The sequence below is a fragment of the Salvelinus alpinus genome, chromosome 25, assembly GCF_045679555.1.
Source record: "Salvelinus alpinus chromosome 25, SLU_Salpinus.1, whole genome shotgun sequence".
Lineage (NCBI taxonomy): Eukaryota > Metazoa > Chordata > Actinopteri > Salmoniformes > Salmonidae > Salvelinus > Salvelinus alpinus.
In genome coordinates this window covers 9,804,186-9,828,512 of record NC_092110.1, presented here as the reverse complement: position 1 = coordinate 9,828,512, position 24,327 = coordinate 9,804,186, and the positions used below count along the sequence as shown (strand labels likewise).

At 39.9% G+C, this 24,327-nt stretch overlaps 2 protein-coding genes across 10 annotated transcripts in view; both read left to right on the top strand.

The window, feature by feature from the left end:
* Positions 1-2,942, top strand: part of LOC139553310 (A-kinase anchor protein 6-like) — a 189,133-nt gene extending 186,191 nt beyond the window's left edge. For all 3 annotated transcript variants that reach the window (XM_071365507.1, XM_071365506.1, XM_071365508.1), the window contains exons 14-15: positions 32-148; positions 1,745-2,942. In XM_071365507.1, coding sequence (XP_071221608.1) covers positions 32-148; positions 1,745-1,792 — 165 coding nt within the window. In that variant the 3' untranslated portion in view covers positions 1,793-2,942. The remainder of the gene's footprint in view (positions 1-31; positions 149-1,744) is intronic.
* A 6,078-nt stretch (positions 2,943-9,020) lies between these two features.
* LOC139553331 (neuronal PAS domain-containing protein 3-like) overlaps positions 9,021-24,327 on the top strand; it is a 356,739-nt gene continuing 341,432 nt past the window's right edge. For 3 of the 7 annotated variants that reach the window (XM_071365547.1, XM_071365545.1, XM_071365544.1), the window contains exon 1: positions 9,021-10,500. In XM_071365547.1, the coding sequence (XP_071221648.1) occupies positions 10,349-10,500 (152 nt within the window). In that variant the 5' untranslated portion in view covers positions 9,021-10,348. Of the gene's footprint in view, positions 10,501-12,213; positions 12,797-24,327 lie in introns of those variants that run through there. The other 4 variants (XM_071365550.1, XM_071365548.1, XM_071365543.1 and 1 more) reach the window with 3 other exon arrangements.

The window sequence follows — 24,327 nt, the reverse complement described above, 5'->3', positions numbered from 1 at the left end:
CCTCTCCATCCTCTCTCTCTCCTCTCCTCAGTCTCCAAGGTCAGGCGAAGGTTGTGGGGAGGTCGGGGGCCGGGGCCCCCAGGGTAGTGGCCCTGTCTCTGACGGCTCATCTGCCTCAAAGACTGGAACCGCCAGGCCCCAGGTCAGGGTACGTATGATGAGCACCGCCACACGCACACACACACTCTCACACGCCCATGCATGCATGCTTGCCCACATAGACACACACACACACACACGAACGGACCCCCTTGGGCTGTGTACTCTACCTGGGAAAATGGCTAAAGGGGTTTCTCCCTGTCATCGTAGCGTTGCATTGCAAACAACACATTTTCCACCTCATTCCATTCTGCAAGTAAGCACATTTAAAAGAAGATTTGCCATTAATTCAAAAGGTGAACTAGTACTCTATTTCTTTTCACCCGTCTCTGCACTAAATGTTCTATGATAGGACATAAAAGCTTATTTTTGGCATTCAGGACTCAAATGCCTCAGTCTAGTAGTCAGACAATGTTATGATTCAAATGACAGGAACTCTAATCTCCACGTGGTGGCACCTTTACCAGCAAATTGGTTGGAAAAGTAGCTATTATCTAACAGGGGATATATATATATATATATATTGGCTGGGGTTAGCCGTTACAAAATGCCCTTTCCTCACTCTCTTTCATGGCCTCATCAGACAGTGCTGGAAGAATGAGAGCCTTTGCTTGGGTAGTCAGTCATCCTCCCTTATGAAATACGTATTTCACAAAGATGAAGAATACATCAATGACTTCACAGTTTCATTCCATTCCCTTCTGGGAGTCTCTGAGCAAGTTCACATGTACACACAGCACGCATTTAACCTTACCCACGATTATTTTAATACAGTATATATTTATTTTCCACATTTAGCCTTACTCAACTAGAAGTCAGTCACCACAAAGGCAACTCACCTCAGAACTATATATATTCATGGCTCTGTATCCCTCCCGTGGTATGAACAAACTGTTACTGAAGGGAGAGTTGCATTTAGTGATGTAGTGATGTCATCCCCAAATAGGCACCCCTGGGGCTAAACACTCTGCTGTCTCCCCTCTGTGAGTCCCCCCCTGTCCCACCCCTCTCCCCCGCTGTCCCCATGCTGTCCCATGCCAGCCCTTAGGGCAGGACACGTGAGCCCCAGCCGAGCCCCGGTAGTCTGTACACACTCACACACACACTCACACACCGTTGCCGCAGGTGAGCCAGTCATGTCCCCATGTGAGTCCCAGCCTCAGAGAGCCCAGAAAACTATACACAGTAGTCAGATACACAGCTGTATCTGACCCCCGTAGCACCGCCTCGTCTGGCCCACTTGATCAGCCCTGCTGCACGCCACAACACTTTAAAAGGGGAACAGGCGCAATAAGGCCAATGATGAATACAGACTATGAAGCACCGCTAGATGAATCAGTGGTCTGTGGTTTAGAGACTAGTAGTTTTGTTGTCTATACTGCAGAGGTATTGTGTCACAGCGTTGTTTGTTGAAATACTGTATGTACATTGAGGACAAATGTTTCAAATACTCACCCTTCATATTGTGTTTTTGAGAATATGTGACGTTGCATTGTAACATCACTGGCAGTGTTTGTGTGAGCTGGTCACTACAAAATTAGGGGGGATTTTTGAAAGGTTAAAATAGGTATAGAACAGTAGTGTGTTATGATAACTTACTAATTCACTGACATTGGAACGGATTGTTGTGTTCTTTTGTTTCCAGAGACTATCAGGGAGTGTTTCCACAGCCACCTCCAAAACCCAGCTGTGAGAGAGGAGTGAAGTGCCTGTGTGCAGTGTCCATCCTAGTGGTCTGTGGCCTGGGCTCTCTCCCCTGGTCCCCCTGTTCCCCTGGTGCATGGCTCTGTCCAGACTGCTCTCCAGCTTCCTCCTCTTCCTCCTGGCTGCTGTAACGCTGACCCCTGACCTTTGACCCCCACCGTCCTTTGCTCCTCCAATCCTGTCCCAGACTGGAACTGAGCTACCTCACTGCTCTGCCGACCACCATGCAAACCCCACGTCCATTTCTCACCAAACACACACACACTCACACACACACACACACACACACACACACACACACACACACACACACACACACACACACACACACACACACACACACACACACACACACACACACTTATTCCGCCAGTTTGCATGGCATTTCTCACTATCTCACCGGTACTGTACAACCAGCTGCAGATGTTATAAGCCCAGGGCACAAGTTTTCCTTGTTTGCTGCATCAGAACAAAGTAGGGTCAAATTTGAAGAGGACACATGGAGTGGAGGGATCCTATGAGAACAGCACTGCTGAGAGTTCCACAGAGTTCTGAGACTTCCAGCTCCATGACAACGTGTGTTAAGAAAGAGAGAGAAGAGAGTGATTGTGTTGTCGCTCAACTGATGAAGGAAATGGAAGTTGGACCGATGTCATAATGAAAGGCTAAAGCAAGTAGATCTATCTATGCAACACGGCCCAGGTTGGAAACAGCTGAACAGTGTTGTGTAGTATAAGATTGATGACGACTGTTGACTTAAATTCAGTATCTATCTACCATTTCCTTTTTTTTATTCCTAAGACATAGAGGAACGGTACGAGGGAAGGTTTTAAACGTAAAAAACGTGTGCCTTGCTATTGTTGTTTCTTATACCTTTTGTTAAAACACTGCTTACCCAGTTAGGTGTTCAAAAGATGTAGAGAAAGAAAAAAAGGACAACCGGCAAGGTTGAAACAGGCATCTGTTTCTATGTATACGATCTCCGACCTTGACGTATAATGATGGTGTACATGCTTTGTGTTTAGTGTAAAACTGTACGCGTTCTGTGATGTGGAATATTATGGGCCTTAAAGTGCTAGACTGCATGGTTAATACATATACAAACATGTTGAGAAATAAACGTTATTCATTGGAAACCATTGGATTACATGCCTGTTCTGTATGTGATTCACCTTAAACACGTACAAGCACCTTTCAGCGTTGATCATTTCTCCTCTTCACACTTCAAACGCAAAAGTGGAACAGTAAATGAGAAATAAGGAAGGTGTGTCTGGGTCTAGGTCATCATTGGGGATTCGAGGAGTTTGTACTACGGAAAGCAGGTGATTGACAAGACTGATTGAGGTTATATGAAAACAGATGTTTAGGGATGTCATTGAATGTTAACTACAAAGAAAACTACATAAAGTGTATGCCAGCATCCTAAATGGAACCCTATACCCTATATAGTGCACTACCTTTGACCAGAGCCCTATGGGGCCTGGTCAAAAGTAGTGTACTATAGGGAATATGGACACACTGTATGTTAGCAAGCGTATAGGCAATACATTGACCACGGTGCGAGTGTGGCCTGCCACGCAGACACAGACATTAGCATGAGTAATTGGTTGTTTACAGGAGGTGTTGATGATCCTGAAGACGATAGGACAGGAGAAATTATCCTCTGGGCCCATCAGCCAATCAGCTGCGGAGGTACATCCCCGACGCGCTTATACACACACACACACACACACACACACACACACACACTGCTCAACAACCAATCAACTTTTCCCTGATTGCTTATACTAGCCTTGATGACAAACCCTTTACTGTAATCGTCTATTTGGTCTCATGGAAGATGTTCGTTTGTTGATGAGTGTGTTCCTACATCAGATCAAATCAGACAGAAAAAGGGAATAGTATTCATTGTTTATAAAATGACTATGTATGTGAATATTACGTAAAACAACCGTTTCCTCAGCCATCAGTTGCCATGTTACAGGCTCTTGATCTAGCAAAGTGCAGAATACAGAATAGAAACACTGCATGTTATATCACATTATGAGGTATTTGATTACTGTTGCTTTCCTTGTACTTCTATCTTATTAATAGGAAAGTTGCCAAACAGTTTTTTATTCTCATTGTTGCTGAAGGGTTTAGACTTGACTGATAGGATTAATAAATTAGAATGGAAATGCATTCCTACACTGTCCTCAAAGAAACATAATGTGGTAGAAAAAAAGAAAAGAAATGTGCCTTTTTGCAATTATCAAGATATTTTTGTAAGAAATGGAAATAACTTTAAAGGGAATAAAGGTCATGTGTATCGAACCATTGTGGCTTTGCAATTACCACCAGTCAAAATGTTGATTTGGGGTCTTTGCTTAAGCATGGATGGCAAAATGAATAAGATGGCTGGCTACTCTTTGTTGAAAAGATCACACATGATTACGCCACATCAAAAAGACAAGAAGGGAAATCATTTTTCTGTGTAGAAAGTTAGGAAAGGGAGGGATGAAAGAGTCCTGTTATTTAAATGTCACAAACTTGGGGGAATGTTTCGGGGCGTGGTTGTTCTGTGCGTCAAGTTTTTTCTCTAATGAACTTAGGATAGTAATGAGTCAAGGCAAAGGTTTTACATTGCAGTCTGATGTAAAACCTTCAAGTATTTTAGTAGCATTCAATAAGTGTCCGTCATCGTTGATGGCCTTGTGTGCTTTTGAGAGCTTTCACGGTCTTCCGTTCATTTCCAGAGATGGATAGAATAATTTCCTCATCATCAAAATGCCAATGTACTTTAATCTGGAAAAGGAAAAGAAAATGGGGGTACGAATTGAAAACAGATTCACTTAAGCTTGTGTGCTACATTATAGGCATATGTATAGCGAGGCTATTAGAGACTCCCACGTTGTTCACTATGACAATCAATGTGAGCGATGACAAGCCTATACATTGGCACACACACACAAAATAACAAAATGTGCCATGTCAAAGTCATATGCTGAACAAAAAGTTTAACAATTGGAAAAGAGCTGTGAAAAGAATGTTAAAGTGGGCAAAACAAAAGACAACCAGGTGTGAGTTGATCATTGTGGTATGCAGTGGCAGACATCAGCTGTGTGTGTGTGTGTGTGTGTGTGTGTGTGTGTGTGTGTGTGTGTGTGTGTGTGTTTGTGTGTGTATGTGTGTGTGTGTGTGTGTGTGTGTGTGTGTGTGTGTGTGTGTGTGTGTGTGTGTGTGTGTGTGTGTGTGTGTGTGTGTGTGTGTGTGTGTGTGTGTGTGTGTGTGTGTGTGTGTGTGTGTGTGAGGGTGCGGGCGATGACAGGGGTGCTGGCCCCATCAGTGGACCAGGGATTGTGCTGAGTGTGTTCATGTAATTTGAGAGGTTTAGGTGATTGCATTTCAGACATGTCATCAAACCGCATTAAGAAACAATTTGATATGGAATCACATAGGAGTCTGAAAGGGCAGTGCGGGAGCTTATAATCGAGGATAAATAAAAGCAAGGATGTCATCTCCACTTGGACATTCCGATCAATCATTAGCATATTGAAAGTATTTTTTCCTGAATGTCCCATCTGTAATTCCTCACAACAGTTAATTTATCATTTCTCTTGAGCCAAGAGTCATCTTCAAAACACAGGGAAGCAATATTTCAGATTACATTAGGGTGGCTGAGTAAAATGTGAGTGTTTTCCTTGCCCTATGCCTCCCTGGCTTTTAAAATTCACAAGCTAACCTATCCATCAGATTGGACAATGGAAATTAAGTGATTAAAGTAAGAATACGATCAAAGGTGATCTTTCACCACAAAAAATGACCCTTACTTTACAGTAAACATGGGATGGTTGCTTAAACAGAGATTAAGCCTAGTCCTGGACTAAAAAGCTCTTTCAATTGAGAATCTCCATTGAGAATGCTGTTTAGTCCTGGACTAGGCTTAATCTGTGTCTGGGAAACCTGCCCTAAATGAGTTTTAAAAAACGGTGGTATAGTGCATACTGAAAACTTGTGAGAACTTGACTATCTGTGATATTAAAACCATACTGTCTATGCAACTACAGGTGTATGATCTTAATTTGATCATTTTTGTTGCTGAGAATTTTCCTACACCGCAGGAAATGCAGATGAGCTTCATGATTTACATAAATTCACTGAAAACCAAAACTAATACACGGTTATATTAACAATATTGCACTTTTCAGGTAGCCTACTTTTGGACAGCTACAGTAATAGCCTAACCACCGATCAAGCAATATTATGGACTAAACATTAAAATAATGTTGCTGAAGGATTATTTTGCTGTTACAATATAGATCAAATTAAGATCCTACATCTGTATTGTCCTTTAAATCCATTTTGAAGTTGGATTTCCCATTAACACATATCTCAAACCAGAACCCAAACAGTGCTTTATCCTCTCTAAGACATTACAAAACAAGTCACATCCCAGACAAAAGAGAGAAATGTATGAATCACCTATAAGACTTGGATCTTTGGTAGTCACAAAAGAAAGATGAAATTAGGATTCTGAGAAGCGGCTTCAATTATCCACTTCTGATGCAAGAAGGAATGATGACCTCTGGAATCACAGTGTTATCATATGGAAGGCTAACACTCATTCTCAACCAGACATTCTAAAACAGTGTTATCACATAGAGACAGCTCACTCTCTCATTCTGGAGGAGACATGTTAAAACACTGCAAAGTTCCGATAAGGCAAATGACTCACAACGACTTGTAGAATTGCATGGTATGATAGCATGTCCTCCAAAATGTGTCCTTCCTTAGCTTCATCCAACATGGATCTTGTGGGATTGTTATCATGAGTCAGTCACTCTTTTATGAAAAGAGAGGAGAACAAAAACTAGCAGAATCGAATAAGTTGAATAGGTGTTAGTGATGGACGTTAGTTCTGACCTCTGCAGACTCTGTGTTGTGTTCTGTTTGAGGTTGGCAATATGTGATGGAGAGAGGTTGAGCTAGCTAACAGCAGGGCTTTGACAGTATTTATCCATCCTCACATTATTAAGCTAATTGGTCAATATGGTACTGGGAAAAAATGTCAATTACTTGGTCACTGGTCCTTGGTAAAGAGATTGCTTCCTTGTCCTTAATAGCCTATACCTACCAAAGTATGTTGCCCCCCCTAAAGGGGAATGATTAAACTTGATTTTAATGTTTCTAGGGAGAGCAAGAACCATTCTTATTGAGAAACATGTTACGTCCTCTGAAATCAGATGCAGGATTGTCCTTAAATGAATACTATTCAATTAAGCTCCGTTAAAAAAGCACAACTGTTTTTGCTACACTGCTCTATTCACTGTAAGGTACCTCGTTACTTCAAGTGCCCATGCAGAATGAAGTGCCTGGCCCTAGTTGTATACAACATACCATTGATTATCATTATTTTCTAAGAGCGAGAAAGAGAATGGTGGAAGGAAAGAGAGAGGAGAGAGAGAGAGAGAACCACTATACCTGAAATGTCATGTGGGAGAAGAGGAGCAGTTGCAGCTGCCCCCAATCTGTCTCATGTACTTTAGCAAAGAACTGTAGACAAATAAATGCAATACAGAGCCCTCCAAATAACTGAGCAGGTAAACAGCAGCAGAGACTGTTCATCTAATTGTATCAGGAGCCTGCAATGTCGGTTTAAAGCCTCCAGTGCAATTCATTTGATTTCATTACAGGGAAAATACAGCAAAAGGAGGCTAGCCATTTTCTGGACCTCATTCTTAGAGCAGTTTTATTAGACATGGTTAGAGAAGCGATCCAATTTTAAGTCTCAGGTGAAGAGCTTTGATTGTTTTTTTATTGGTGTCTAATCCTCTGGATTGGTTTATGTTTAGAGGATCATTTAATTGCATAAGAGTCTGCAATGTAGTTCTTCTCTTCAACTTTCATTATCTAAAGGTGTCATTTTATAGACCAAACATGTATATGTGTAAAAAGGACAGAATGCTCCTACTTTAAAGATTAGAATTGTTTTTGCAAAACCTTCATTAGGCAACTTTGGGTGGGGGCCACAGAAAATCTGAACTTATCATGAGGGGCCGCAGTGGCTCACGGGTCTGCATACCCACATCCATACCCACACATGCAGTCAGAGCCGGCTCTAGCCTTTTGGGGGCCCTAAGTGACATTTAGTTGGGGGGCCTCCACCACCATGTAAGAAAAACATTTAAGCAGCCCCCCCCCCCCTCTTGACAGCGGAGAGAAATCTATTTAAGTTTTTGAGTTCATTTCCTGCAATTCTACACATTTTGCCATGGGGCATAGTGAAAATATTAAAATTTTAACAGCTAATTTCCTGCAATTCTAAACATTTTGCAATAGGGTGGAGAGAAATGTTAGCAGTTTTTAATATGATATTTGAGTGAGAGTGACTATCAAAATCAGTGGGGGCCCCGGTCGGTAATTCGACCATGATTACTACAAGTTTAAATAGCTGGCCGCTAGACTAATTTAACAATCTAAAATGTTTTTGCTGACATGGGCTAATTGAGTGACTGTCAGTGACTGACATAACAAGAGAAAAACTGCTGATGTACCACCAAAAATTTGCAACATGTGTATTCTACTATTCTAACTATCAACAGAAAGTTGAGACCCTGACTGAGATCCTAAAACGTGGATACATTTTGGGGGGGGAATTGATCCTCAGGAGTCGGGGTAGTGGCCTGTCCCTGATTAACATGGTATACATATGTTTATTAACTATGCATAAGCTTCTGCACTTCTGAGAGGAGGACATTATGCTATAGAATGTATCATGTGTTATGGAAATTTGAGTTGGTGTCCTCTGCAAGCATTAAGTTCAAGCAAACATATAGGCTTAAATGTAAAATCTTAAAAATAAAGTGAAGATGTTTTCATAGGCAACTTGTCTATATAAAATTATGAAGTACTACTCTTCATCTGTTTTACCTGTTCTTTGTCTAATTGTATCTAGTTTGTACTGGCTGTACTGTATATGTCAAACACTTGCACTGTCTTGGTGTGAAATGGCTTGATGGTATGTTCATTTGTGCTTTACCCGCGTAATGAATGGTTATAGTTTCAATGGAATCGAATTTACCCGTCTCCCGGGCTGCAATGGGTTACCGCTGCTGCAGCATCCTTTGCGCGTTCCTGTCATGGTCTTTGATTGGCTGGAATGGGGCGGCGCGCTCAGGCATCGCTTGCGCGAGGCATCAGCAGCTGCTGAGGCCAAGTTCATCAGCTCACACGCGCTAGGAATGGCATTGCTGCACACTACCAGATCACACAACAACACAGTCTATGGGAAAATTCACACAGACAGCAACACGCTTATTTACAAATTATCCGATGCACATTAGGGCATAGCAAGTTGAGGAAACCTGTACCGGAGACACCTCACAAAAACAACAGCACATACAGATAGATAGAGCACCAGTCAGTCAAGAGGAGAGAGGGGTTCAGTCCTTCAAAGAAAGATAAGAAAACATCACACTTCAATTGTTGGAGAAAAACTGAACGCGTCAGCGTTATTTGGAAGTTTTTTTGAGCGATTTTTTTTGCATACTGGCCTATCATCACATCTCGGCATCCTTACAAATAGCATCGGTCCACTTTGGAAGTGACGAGTGTGCCAACAATAGTGGTAGGGCATAAGATAATTTTTTGCAATCCTCTCATTCTAATCTAGGTTTAACGATTTGGTCAGCGAACTATTGCTAACTTTTGTTGTGTCTATGGTGTAAGTCTAAAACGTAATCCATGTCAAAACGTTAACTTGCATTGTTTTGTTCGTAATAATAACAATTGGATTGGAATTTTGGAAAAAGATGCTGTGCTCACCGAGAATGGAAACAGGTCCGCGATTGTGGCTTTAAGCCCTTTCTTTTTCTAATATCTTAACAACCAGTATTTTATTTGATTATCTTACAGAGATAAAACTTCAGTAAATTCAAAATAATCTTATTGGTGAGCTTTTTATTGGTGAGCTTCGGTTCCCGAAGAAGCGCCTGTCAGTTTGTTCTCCTGTTAACTTTGTAGGTAGCCTAAAACTTCCTGACCGGCTGTCACTTCTTATATTTCAACTTCTAGATCACCAGATATCAATAACTCTAATCAATGTTTCACTTTTACATATAGGAGATGCTAAACTGAATGGATAAATCTAATTTCTGAATAGATCAGAAATATAAGGCTTGACTTTTCAACATTTTACGCTAGAATTACGCGTGATAGTTGCAGTAGCCTATTTGGCAAAACATCATCAACATTTTGTCATTATATCTCGATAAAGATAAATAACAATATTCATTTATCTTTCCACGGTCTCCAACCTACACACCCCTGCGTAGAGGACGCGTTTCCTGCCCCTCACACCACCGGCATCAATGTCATTGCTAACCTCCTGAAAGCTGCAGTTGTCTCGTCGCTGATACAGAGAGAAATCCAGACATAGAATGGCCGATGAGCTGGTAACCATCACTCATGGGATTGTGGTGTGACTTGTTCGGCTGGAGGGAAGACTGCTGATATTCTTTGAAAAATCTTCATAGACTCAGTGCGTGTTCAATCTACCAGAGCAGGGATGATCAGGATCTTCCCGGATTTCAGCGTTCAGGTGACGGCGGCAGGTGGAGGAGCCGGGGGAATGCCATCAGGTCCTGCGGTGGGGAGAATCCCCGGTACCACTAACGGGAACCCGCAGAACGTCCAGGGGATCACGTCCTATCAACAAAGGTATGTTGACCTGACCACTGGGGAAATGTGTTTTGTATTGTTTTATTTCACAAATTATTTAATTCAGACACGGGCACAATAATAGGCTTATGGATATGTTATAAGTCACTGAACAGTTTGGGTTGTTTAATGGTCATGGACAGGCCTACCACGTTTATAACATATGGCATTATCAAGTTTCACATTATGCCATTTAGCCTATGCAATATAGGCCACATGGATAACAACAATAGTTCAATTGGCTACAACCTGCAAATGTAGTAAGTCACTTTACATGAATTTGCATGTTCAATGTGATGCATAAAACAACACTTGGCTAGACAATCAACTTATTCTGAAAGACTTAAATTAGGCTACCCATGAGACATTTAAGCGAATGATCATGAAAATGCCCATATTCTGAGCGATCATTCAATAGACTATTTTACAATCAATAATTAGGGTAATATTTAGTCTACACTGAATGCTTTACATGCTACTTGATCGTGAAGGGCTATAACGCCTATCAAAGATAATTAAGGTAGGTATATGTTATATAGGCCTATGCTAGTTTCTCAGAACATACCAAAACAACAACAGAGTGTAAATACAGAGACTTAATGGCTGGCAAAAGTTACCACATTGACATTACAGGCCTGAATTAGAAACGAATGTATTCATGATTAAAAGCTTTTGCAACCCACAGTTAAAATCACAAGTATTTTAGAATGACTCATTATATTTTATTAAACATGTTGGGCAGCTTATATTGTTTCAAGTAAAACAAATAGGCCTATAGATTAGCCTATAGCTACAGGCCACATCAGCTGTCTGAAAGAGAACATTTGAATGGCAAACAGGGACATGCTAACCTGTTCAAATATAAATGTTTAAAGAAATTGGCTGAGAATAATAATCCATGGCACTTTTTCTAAAGCAATTACATTTCTTTGATCATATATTTTAGCCAATATAATAAAATAACTTTTGTAGGCTATATTTTCAAAACAACCATTTTGGTGTGGTTAGCTGTATTACAGATGAAATCTGAAAGAGCAGAGAGTTTACAAAAAACTTTAAAAAACTATAAAAGTATATAACAAAACAAGAAAAAGTTAACACAATTCAAATCCACACTTTGTCTGCATTTGCAATGCTACATCAGGACGTTTTGGGTTTATTCTAGGCCTTTTACCCTAAATCAGAATATTACCTTCCTGAAGTTTGTATTTGGCATCTGGTAAACCCATTTTACAAACAAACAAATAAAGTTGCACAATTATTTAGAGCATATGACCGGTCAGTGACCTTGACCAGTCATTGATTGAAGACTAGTTTTCAACTCCATCATTCTTGTTTATCTGATGTGACACTCGAATGATAATTCATTTAAATGCAAATGATTTAACAATTAGGCTAATGCATGGGTGATTCATATGCTATGTTATATTACACTAAAATAGCTTGCTTTTTAGATCAGACTACAAAAGTTAATCACAGCCAGACAAATGAAATAATAGGCCTACTTAAAACAGAGATACAACCGTATGTAGGTGGATATATTTTTATTTCAATTATGAATATTGATGTTGTTAGTGATATATAGTCACGTCCAATATCTGCAAAACTATTAAGATGATCAGAAACAGTTCATTTAGTGAGAAAACGTCATAATGCAAAAATGTATAGATACTTCCAATTGCAGAACAAAAAGCAATTCCAAGGGAATTTGCGTATTGCAACCTGTATAACGCAAAAAAAAATAACTGTTTCCAACTACAACTGAGTGGCGTTGTTGCGCCGGCTGGAGAGAAGATGTGTCCCTTTTCACATAGAGCGAGCCAGGAAAAGCTGTAAAATGCACAGACAAACAGACTCAGAAAAATCCTTTACGAAGCAACGAAGACAAGAGGCTCTTGCGGAAAAATGTAAAGATAGGCTACGATGTTCCCGTTTATAGTGTAGCAATTCCACTGTTACAACCCGAGCTCCATATATCAGGAGAGCAGCTGGATTTGAGAAGCATCCCCCGGTTTCCACTCACTTTTCTTGGCATGCCTTTGGAGCTCGATCTCGGTTTTTTTTGCTCCGTTTTTCACGCTCATGAACGCCAATACACGGAGACAGGGGCACGGCTGGTCCACATCAGCGCTATGGCTTTGTTTAAATACACCTAGTCTACATGACGCATTGCTGTCAGACGGCACGGCTTTATGTCAAAATAAATCTGAAGAAAAAAAAGTAAGAAATCAAATAATTGCAGGAAGATGGCGCCCACCAAACCTAGCATTCAGCAAGACCCTACAAGAAGAGAACGGTAACGCTTGGATTGTTCTTTTTCTATATGAAAACGTTGACGCTTATGACTAGATGCTATGCAATTTTGAGTGGAGATGTCAGAAGTTTCGATGTTGCCCTTTTCAGCAGGAGTGCATCTGATAATTGGGGACCTTGGCGTTCGGGTAACAGGTATAGACTGAGAAGGCGTATGTTATAGGCTACTACAGAACAGCTAGTGCTGGCCAGCAATGCAGGCACTTTCGCATTGTTTATGTGCTAAGCAAGGTTGTTAACTGTCGTAAACATATTCATTCATCGATGACAATGCCGCTGTTTGTTTCTGTGTAGATGGAAAAGCTGCTTGCTAGGCCAGGCTGTGTGCGGTAGTGGTGATTCTCTGCATGCTGTTTTGCAGCGGAACCTCAGTCAGTCTGAAGCTTATGTGAGAGCGAAATTAGCATACACCAGCAACCAGCTGTTGAGGAACTTTACATGTAGCACATGGATTACTCTGTATTGTCAGATCAGAAATCACCCTCTGGTAATGGTTGTAGTAGACTTGTAGTTAAGGACAACACTGTGGCTGCGACAGTCAAATTGTATTATAGCCCATTTGCATGTTTTGAAAAACAAGCAGGTGATTAGATTGAAATGAATTATGGTATGTTAATATCTGGAGTTTAAAGTGGCTCTTGAAGGCAGCAATGAGTTGTATTTTCACAAATAATATAAACATTAATTATGCTATAGCTACGTCCTTATGCCCCCCCCCCCCCCCCCCCACCACCACCACTACATCGAACAAGTTAGAAATAAGCTTTAGGATCTGAGTTTATTACAAACACTGACAATGTCATAGCAGACAGTTTTAATCCATTCCGAAAGTATTCATCCCCCTGACTTATTCCACATTTTGTTGTGTTACAGCCTGAATATAAAATGGATTAAATAAATAAAACATTCACCCATCTACACACAATATCCTGTTAATGACAAAGTGAAAACATGCATTTAAGCAAATTTATTGAAAATGAAATACTGAAATATCTCATTTACATAAGTATTCACACCGCTGAGTCAATACATGTTAGAATCACCTTTGGCAGCGATTACAGCTGTGAGTCTTTCTAGGTAAGTCTCTAAGAGCTTTGCACACCTGGGTTGTACAATATTTGCACATTATTCTTTTAAAAATTCTTGAAGTTCTATCAAGTTGGTTGTTGATCATTGTTAGACAGCCATTTTCAAGTCTTGCCATAGATTTTCAAGCCGATTTAAGTCAAAACTGTAACTAGGCCACTCAGGAACATTCAACGTCGTCTTGGTTAGCAACCCCAGTGTATATTTGGCCTTGTGTTTTAGGTTATTGTCCTGCTGAAAAGGGAATTTGTCTCCCAGTATCTATTGGAAAGCAGATTGAACCAGGTTCTCCTCTAGAATTTTGCCTGTGCTTAGCTATATTCCGTTTATTTTCATCCTAAAAAACTCCCTAGTCCTTGCCGATGACAAGTTACCCATAACATGATCCAGCCACCACCATGCTTGAAAATATGATGAGTGGTACTCAGTGATGTGTTGTGTTGGATTTGCCACAAACATAACACTTTGTATTCCGGATTTAAAGTTAATTTCTTAGCTAAATGTTTAAATGTTTTTCACTTTAGTGCCTTATTGCAAACAGGATGCATGTTTCGGAATATTGTTATTATTTACAGGCTTCCATCTTTTCACTGTCATTTAGGTTAGTACTGTGGAGTAACTACAATGTTGTTGATCCATCCTCAGTTTTCTCCTATCACAGCCATTCTTTAAAAAAAATTGTTATAGACTCAAGACATTTCAGCTTTTCCTTTGTAAGTTATTTGACTTTTTTTTGGTACATTATTTCACTTTGACATTATGTATGCCAGTGACACAAAATCTCAATTGTATCAACTTTAAATTCAGGCTGTAACACAACAAAATGTGGAAAAAGTAAAGGGGTGTGAATACTTTGTGAAGGCGCTTGTGTGTTATTGAATACACTGCGAGTGCTTTTATTGAATTGAACCAAGGGGTTACAATGTATCAATGTTTACTGGGGTGTAACTTGTTAGGACACATTGTATCTAACAGATGATTGTGCTGCATTGTAATGATACATTGCTGTAAATTCTTCTCTAAAAGGAAAAGAAGGTTAGCTGTCATTCAAGAACTATAAGCTTAATCAGGTACATTGTTATGGGTTTGTGAGGAAAAGAAAATATAGCGAAGACTTGACATGGACCATTATTGTCAATAGGCCTACTTGCTATTATGAATTACTATTATTCTATACACATATTGTTAATAACCCTAATTAAACATTTACTAACTTCCTGGTCTGAGTGCACCCTGCTATTTCACTAATTCACCATTTCATTCAGTACATTTACAATTGCAGCAGCAGCATCCAGCCAGCAGCAGCAGGGAATGTTTATGCTAAGTCAGTCTCTAGTAATCTCTCTGGCAGGAGCATATTTGTGTGCCATTCTGGGCTATATCTGAGAGATAGGAATCTTGAAGATGGAATTAATTTTGAGGGGGGAAACTTCATAGCCTGTGCATGAGTGCTTTCTTTATCACCTGTCTCCTATTGCCAGTCTGCAGAAGTAAATCAGACTCTGATCTGTTATTCTGCTCCACTTGAGAGTTGAACTTAATAACACTTGGGTCTGAGAATTCTGATTGAAGGACTAGGTGAATATATTTAATTTAATGCCCCTCTTAATAGCATCCTGATGTTTGCCAGAGTGGGGGGGGGGGGGGGGGGGCTGTTTATAGTTGTTGCTGTCCTCAAGGTGGTGTAATCTGACTAATGCCATCCTGACTGACTAGGGCAAACAACTCTGCTGGCTGGATTAAGTGGTGAAATTTAAAGAGAGAGAGAGAGAGAGAGAGAGAGAGAGATTCAGGCTGTAAGAGAGAGAGAGAGAGAGAGAGAGAGAGAGAGACGAGAGAGAGAGAGAGAGAGAGAGAGAGAGAGAGAGAGAGAGAGAGAGAGAGAGAGAGAGAGAGAGAGAGAGAGACGGTGTTGGCTTGAGTTCACACACAACAGAGTAACTAACCGCAAAGTTGGCATTCTTTCACAAACCATTTCCCTCCCTTTGGGCAAACAAAAGTGCTAAATTGTCCTATTTCCTATTCTGTTCACTTCAGAAGATTTATAAAACATAATTAAGAATGAGTATAACTATGATTGCTATAGTCTGGAGAATGGAGAGGGGAGCAATGTGATGGTGTAGTTGCTGTAGGCAAAGCATTCGGCTATGTTTAGTTGAAAATGATGCCACATTTTACTTTTATTTTGATGGAATAACAGAGGGAGCATTTTTTGCTAGTGGTCTCAAATATTAAAACATTGCATTATTTTACCCTCTGCCTTTCAATGTCAATATTTGTAAGAACACACAAAGAAATGAAATTGTTTCAGTACATAATTATTGTTTACAATGATAGAGGTAGGCCTTACTGTAATTTTCACTTGTCAGACACGACTTGAACCAGGCAGCAATGTACATATAGGTTTATTGTAAAACATGTTTCTACTCATCTTTTAAACCATTTTCATGTCAACTGAAATAGTAGAAACATGTTAGATGAAATTGCCTTTTTTTGTGTGGGAGAGCGTTGTACCAAAGCAAATGTTCAAGGAAACAGTCATGCCAGAAAGGAAGACTAATGCGTTATTATCAGAAAACAATGTTTGGACCTTATTAAAAATATATCCCTTTCACATCACAGCCACAGCCCTCCTTATTGGTTGTTTTCATAACGATGGCGATGGTGCACTAGATAGGGTGTGTTGCTGTAAAACCATGGTACAGAGAACACACTATCCAATCCTATCGATTGGATATTGAATAGTTAGAGAACAGAGGTGTATAACTCTGTTTATTTATCACAATTAGGATTGATTTCTGCTTTCTGGTGTGTGTCTCTCTTTCTGGCTGCACACGTATGGTCCCCGGCACTGTTGATTACTGCTGTTCTCCCTCTTTCCTCTGTGTGTGTGTGTAACTGCATGGTTACTGTGAAGGTCAGAGTAGAGAGCGAGAGATGCGTAAAGAAGATGCATCCTGGGTAAAAAGGTACAACGGTGCAGCCAACGGGTTGGAGCTGCTGCATTAAAGCACAACAAGGCTTGTCTACAGAGAGAGATGTGTTTTATTACTCACTTCATGATGCTGCTCAGCACACACTGCATGATCGTACGTTTTTTTTTTTTTGCTGTGTAGTTTTCAGGCGTGGCTGGCTGACTGACTGGCTGGCATTTGTATCATCTTTAGACTGTGTCATGTGTACTTTAAGTGGTAGTGTTGGGCTCATAGAAAAACACCTGTTATAGTGCCCATGGGCCAGCAGGCTAAATTTCACATATTTTTCCACTTTGGGGTGGCAAAGTCTAATGATGATTTTCATTAAGGTTTATGTCTGTGGGTTATATTTTGGTATGATACCCACGTATCAGAGGTAGCTAAATGTGGTTAGCACTGCATTATATGTTATGATCCCTATGCGGTTAGTTCGGCCAACAGGATTGAGGTTATGACATTTCATTTTGTATTATAAAGGAGCAATCTTCTCAAACTTAGGCAATTTGGTATGTTATTAACTTCATAATATAACACATATTAAGGTATGAAACAATTGGAATGATAATTACATCTCTAGGGGCCCACCTTGGGGGGGTCAAAGGTCATACGTGTAAGAATTTTGGGGTATATCGAGCCAGAATGGACATTATTATTGTGATGTGCTCTGTTATCACATGGTACCCGAGATGACAACTGCACCAAATTTCACACAGTACAAGGATAACCATTGGGGAAGTTATTTTATTTCAGCAAAATTCAGTCACCATAGATGTTGTCTATATTCAGTTCCAGCAGCCTATTTTCAAGATGGCCGCCATTGATTTAGATGGGGAGGAACTGAATTTATTGAGCATGGCCATAACTGAATAAATCATTGGTGTAATAACACCAATAATGGCTTAAATTGTGTGTTACAATCAGTAAAACCCAAAATGATGGCCCAAGTATGTTAGTTATATTTATTTAGGTAAATATTAGCAGAATAGGTCTGCTGATGGGGCAGCTTCTATGCATAGTCACTTTAATATCTCTGCCTACATGTACATATTACCTCAACTAACCGGTGCCCCCAAACATTGACTCTGTACCAGTACCCCCCTGTACATAGTCTCGCTTTTGTTATTTTACTGCTGCTCTTTAATTACTTGTTACTTTTATTTCTTATTCTTATCCGTATTTTTTAAAACTGCATTGTTGGTTAGGTAAGTAAGCATTTCACTGTAAGGTCTACACCTGTTGTATTCGGCGCATGTGAATAATACAATTTGATTTGATTTGATTCAAAAAAGATTCCAAAAAAGCAGTCAGAATTGCGGGATTTTTTAGCCATTTCAAAAATATTACATTGAAACGCTTAGAAGATGTTTCAGAAGCATTCACTGATGTCTATTGATTAAAACCTTTCCTGCATTCAAATGACTAGTGGCCTGATGGGTAGAATGTTAATAATTTTCATAATTTCATAATTCATATATATATATATTTTTTTAAAGCCTGAAAATCTGGTGTTTCTATGTCAAACGGTTTTGTTATATTTCAGTCTTCTGTGATGTATAGAAAGTGTAATATTGGAATGCAAACTCAAAATGTAATACATTTCATCTCTATATCTGACACGGTACAGGTGTCTTCTCTTTTTAAGCCCAGAACCATGTGTATGAGGTAGAGGTCGACCGATTATGATTTTTCAACTCCGATACCGATTATTGGAGGACCAAAAAAAGCCGATACCGATTAATCGGCCGATTTTTAAAAATTTATTTGTAATAATGACAATTACAACAATACTGAATGAACACTTATTTTAACTCAATATAATACATCAATAAAATCAATTTAGCCTCAAATAAATAATGAAACATGTTCAATTTGGTTTAAATAATGCAAAAACAAAGTGTTGGAGAAGAAAGTAAAAGTGCAATATGTGCCATGTAAGAAAGCTAACGTTTAAGTTCCTTGCTCAGAACATGAGAACATATGAAATCTGGTGGTTCCTTTTAACATGAGTCTTCAATATTCCCAGGTAAGATGTTTTAGGTTGTAGTTATTATAGGACTTATTGGACTATTTCTCTCTATACGATTTGTATTTCATATACCTTTGACTATTGGATGTTCTTATAGGCACTCTAGTATTGCCAGTGTAAAAGTATAGCTTCCGTCCCTCTCCTCGCTCCTACCTGGGCTCGAACCAAGAACACATCGACAACAGCCACCCTCGAAGCAGCGTTACCCATGCAGAGCAAGGGGAACAACTACTCCAAGTCTCAGAGCGAGTGACGTTTGAAACGCTATTAGCGTGCACCCCGCTAACTAGCTAGCCATTTCACATCGGTTACACTAGCCTAATCTCGGGAGTTGATAGGCTTGAAGTCATAAACAGCGGTTTGAATGAATGCTTACGAGCCTGCTGGTGCCTACCATCGCTCAGTCAGACTGCTCTATCAAATCATAGACTTAATTATAACATAATAACACACAGAAATACAAGCCTTAGGTCATTAATATGGTCGAATCCAGAAACTATAATCTCGAAAACAAAACGTTTATTCTTTCAGTGAAATACGGAACCGTTCCGTATTTTATCTAACGGGTGGCATCCATAAGTCTAAATATTCCTGTTACATTACACAAGCTTCAATGTTATGTCATAATTACGTAAAATTCTGGCAAATTGGTTCGCAACGAGCCAGGCGGCCCAAACTGTTTTATATACCCTGACTCTTCGTGCAATGAACGCAAGAGAAGTAACACAATTTCACCTGGTTAATATTGCCTGCTAACCTGGATTTCCTTTAGCTAAATATGCAGGTTTAAAAATATATACTTCTGTGTATTGATTTTAAGAAAGGCATTGATGTTTATGGTTAGGTACATGTTGGAGCAACGACAGTCCTTTTTCGCGAATGCGCACCGCATTGATTATATGCAATGCAGGACACGCTCGATAAACTAGTAATATCATTAACCATGAGTAGTAAACTAGTGATTATGATTGATTGATTGTTTTTATAAGATAAGTTTAATGCTAGCTAGCAACTTACCTTGGCTTCTTACTGCATTCGCGTAACAGGCAGGCTCCTCGTGGAGTGCAATGAGAGGCAGGTGGTTAGAGCGTTGGACTAGTTAACTGTAAGGTTGCAAGATTGAATCCCCGAGCTGACAAGGTCGTTCTGCCCCTGAACAAGGCAGTTAACCCACCGTTCCTAGGCCGTCATTGAAAATAAGAATGTGTTCTTAACTGACTTGCCTAGTTAAATAAAGGTGTAAAAAAAATAATAATAATACTAAAATCGGCCAAATCGGTGTCCAAAAATACCGATTTTGTTATGAAAACTTGAAATCGGCCCTAATTAATCGGCCATTCCGGCAAAATTCCTTCATATTGAGTGTCCCAAATTTTACATAAAGCTAGTAAAGGTCTAAACAATGATGCATAGGTATTGCTGATTTAACTACAGGGTACACATTTTCCAATATGGCTGCCAACCAGCTCCATTGGTTTTAATTGGATTGGTCTGACATTGCCACAATTCTTCAAATAAAATGTGGAATATGCCTAATGATAATACAAAAATTACTATAGTTATGCAGATAACACAACTAATTTAGCCAGGTTTGCAAAATATATAGTCTTTGTAAAATATTAGCAAAAAATGTTTTTGTTGTTCCCTAAAACACTATTTATATATCTGTTTTTGATCGGTATTTGCATCCCTAATTTCTCTATTTTATTTTCAAACATTATATAATAATGATATACAAGATTATGCCGTATTGTTAAATACACTGCATTCCAACATAACATTATAACAAACCGCCTAATGATGAGGGCATCAACTTACAAAGCTGGTGAAGTATTAAAGCCTTAGGTTGACAGCCTTTATAGATGGTGCACAGTTACACTATTTGTATATTGTAGTATAGGGCCTACTGAAAAATGTATTGTTTAGTGGCTGTTGAGGGTTGTCGAGGGGACCAGCATTAGTCCAGTTGTTAAAAGGATGAATTTTTTCTAATTACCAATTGCATAATTTGTATTAAATTTGCCAACCATTCACTGAACTTATGGCTACAAAATGAGGTAGCATACAATATTTCATTAAATAACTTAGAGGGTTGAAGGTTAGTGTGCACTTTTAAGATCATGATGTCAGGTACAGAAGAGCTTTTAATCACCTTTACGATTAAAAGAGATAATTTGTCTTTACCTAAATCTTTGTGTTAACTTGCTGGGACAACTCTATAAATGACAGAGAACACCTTTCATCTTAGCATGCTGAGTATTGCTATACAGCAGACTATTATAGGTGACAACTATAAAACCAATACGTTACCAGATTCAATCTCTTGGACTTGCATTCTTTCCCAGTATGACCAATTTCCCTAAAACAAATACAGGTAACTGCCAAAATGAAGGAAACACCAACATAAAGTGTCTTAATAAGGTGTTGAGCCACCACGAGCCAGAACAGATTCAATGCATCTTGGCGTAGATTCTACAAGTGTCTGGAACTCGATTGGAGGGAACCGACACCATTCTTTCACGAGAAATTCCATCATTCGGTTGATGGTGGTTGAAAACGCTCAGGCGCTGCTCCAGAATCTCCCATAAGTGTTCATTTGGGTTGAGATCTGGTGACTGAGACGGCCATGGCAGATGGTTTACATCGTTTTCATGCTCATCAAACCATTCAGCGACCACTCGTGCCCTGTGGATTAGGGCATTGTCATCCTATGTGGGCATAGGCATGGTTGCCAAAATAAAGTGGACACATTTTCCAACTGGCCCATGGACTATTAAGCACTATTCTCTCTGCTTATCTATGCCTAATACTATAACACCTTTATTAATGAACTCAGTGATATTTATCCAACATAGCTATTCTTATACACATACAGTAAGTAGTCCACCAATATAGCTCATACCCTGTTATTGCTCCCTGAAAATTCAATGACAAGGCACAGGCAGGCACACAGAAATTGTGTTGTGTATTTTAAGAGAATGGCTGTGCAATATCCACTCTCTCCCACCTCACTTCCCTATACTGGAGGGGATGCAATCACTACAGGTCTGCTGACAGGGCAGCTTTTTCAGGTGCCTGTCCTTGAGCACAGTTCAATTACCAAGTACGATTGTTTAAATACAAGGTCTCTCTCGCTCTCTCTCTCTCTCTCTCTCTCTCTCTCGCTCCCTCCCTCTCTCTCTCTCTCTCTCTCTCTCTCTCTCTCTCTCTCTCTCTCTCTCTCTCTCTCTCTCTCTCTCTCTCTCTCTCTCTCTCTCTCTCTCCCTCTCGCTCTCGCTCTCTCTCTCTCTCTCTCTCTCCCTCTGTCTCTCTCTCGCTCCCTCTCTCTCCCTCTCCCTCTCTCTCGCTCCCTCTCTCTCCCTCTCTCTCTCGCTCTCTCTCGCTCCCTCTCTCGCTCTCTCCCTCTCTCGCTCTCTCTCTCTCTTTCTCTCTCTCTCTCTTTCTCTTGTCCTTTATCTATTTGTAAGAGCATGACTGTTCTGTTCTCCCTACTGGTTTCCTTTGGGAAATAACCATTCTCTGTATTCATCACAATCACTGAGCAGCGGCTTGACTTACAATACTTAATGCCTTTGTTTGCACACCAAAGTCACGACTTTAAATAGTCGCAGGTGACAAGGGAATTGCGAACAGAGCACAGGCACAGCGCACGGCTATCTTTTAATGTCTGTCCGCAGCAGAGAAGAGACCTGCGTTTAGTGTCTATTCTTCCAGACAGATGTTGAGCATGCTGATTCCCATCTGCTGTTTTAGTTAAGGTGCTCTGCTCTCTTCCAACGCGCCCTCTCACAATCTACCACTGTGTACCTACACACCTCACCTGCATCTCGCCGGACTGTAGTAGTGCCTTTTGCGTCCCTTTGATATTTTAAGTAGAAATTGTGCACCTGTTATATTCAATAAAGTGCCCTTTAATATGGACCACATGTAGAATTCAATAAATCCATAAAAAAAAAAATCTGAATAAAGAATTTGCTGAAGTGCTCAAATTTAGCCTTTTGACATGTCTCTCTGTACACCCTCGGTGACTTACAGGATGATTTTAACCCACTTAACCCCAAAAAGTTTTCACCATAATTGTAAAGCTAAGTTATTTTGTTGCTTTGACAAAGTCATTTCTAAAGTTGATTATTTATTTCATGTGATAAGTGATTCATTTTATGGTCAACCCTGTTATGTGAACTGAACCTTCTTTTCAGTATAGTGAAAATATAAATATTGAAATATTTTTTTCAAAAGACGCATTGAACATCTAATAGTCAAATCATAGTGTAAAAGCAGGTGAGCTGGTTCTACTCCTTTTGTTTTTTTCCTGGTGTTTTGTGGTGGAAAACTGAGTGGGTCGAGCATAACATGTCATCCCTGTTACCCATAGATTAAGGCAAATTAAATTAAAAATAGAACAATCTTGCATTTAATTCATTGCCCCTCCATGTTGCACAGAACAACTTCAATTTCCCCTGTTACAAGGAGATTTATGGCTAATTTAAGATAAAATCGTCAACCCTGTTATGGTCAACTGTGTTACTTTATTTGCACTTAATAGGCATTTACTACAGTCATTTTTATTTAACCTCTTGAGATGGGAATAGTCGTTAAAAAGAAGTAGCAGGAACTCTTCATGTATTCCAGAACAACCACAGGTTCACTTGCAGGGGATAAGTACTAGAAAAGCAAAAGGAAAAGCAAATAATGAATTGCTAGCACTTATTTGGGTTATACATTTTCCTTTTGCTCTTCTAGTGTTTTTTAGTAAGTTGAACATGTTCTCTTTATGACAGAATGTTAAAATGAGGTGAAATCAAAGTTTTTTTCACCAAGGTAGACATCTCAAAAGGCACTGAATTGGTGGAACGGACCAGTAGTCTACAACTGGGCAAATCTATTTCAAATTTTCCCCGGTCGGCAGTCTGCTACTGCGGCTTCTACTTCTTTCGCTCTGTCTTCATGTTCCTCTTTCCTTCTCTCCAACTGGGCCAGATTTGTAACTGACGCTTTGAATAATACGTCTCCATGCCATAACGTTGACCTGGTGGAGTAACTTACAGATATTAAGCCCCAATAATTTTCTCCTCTGATTGTCCCCGGCTCCTTGGCTCTGACCACAGGCACCTGCAGGGCCCTCCTATATGATCAAGGGACTCTCTGTGAAATTGCGATTGATTATTCAGTTTAGTGCGAGAGCAGGAGGTAAAAACCCAACCAGATGAACTGCCCAAGCTCGGTCTGCTGGTACAATTCCAACAACATGTTACAGACTTAGACCTGGAGTAAATGGATTCCAACATGAAAATGCCGGGCAGCCTACTACCTTACAACACCTGTCTGTCATTCTCTTAACTGAATGTCATACTAGCTTCTGAAGTAGCAGTAACTTGTTACATGTTACAGACCTGGAATAAATGGATTCCAACATGAAAATGCCGG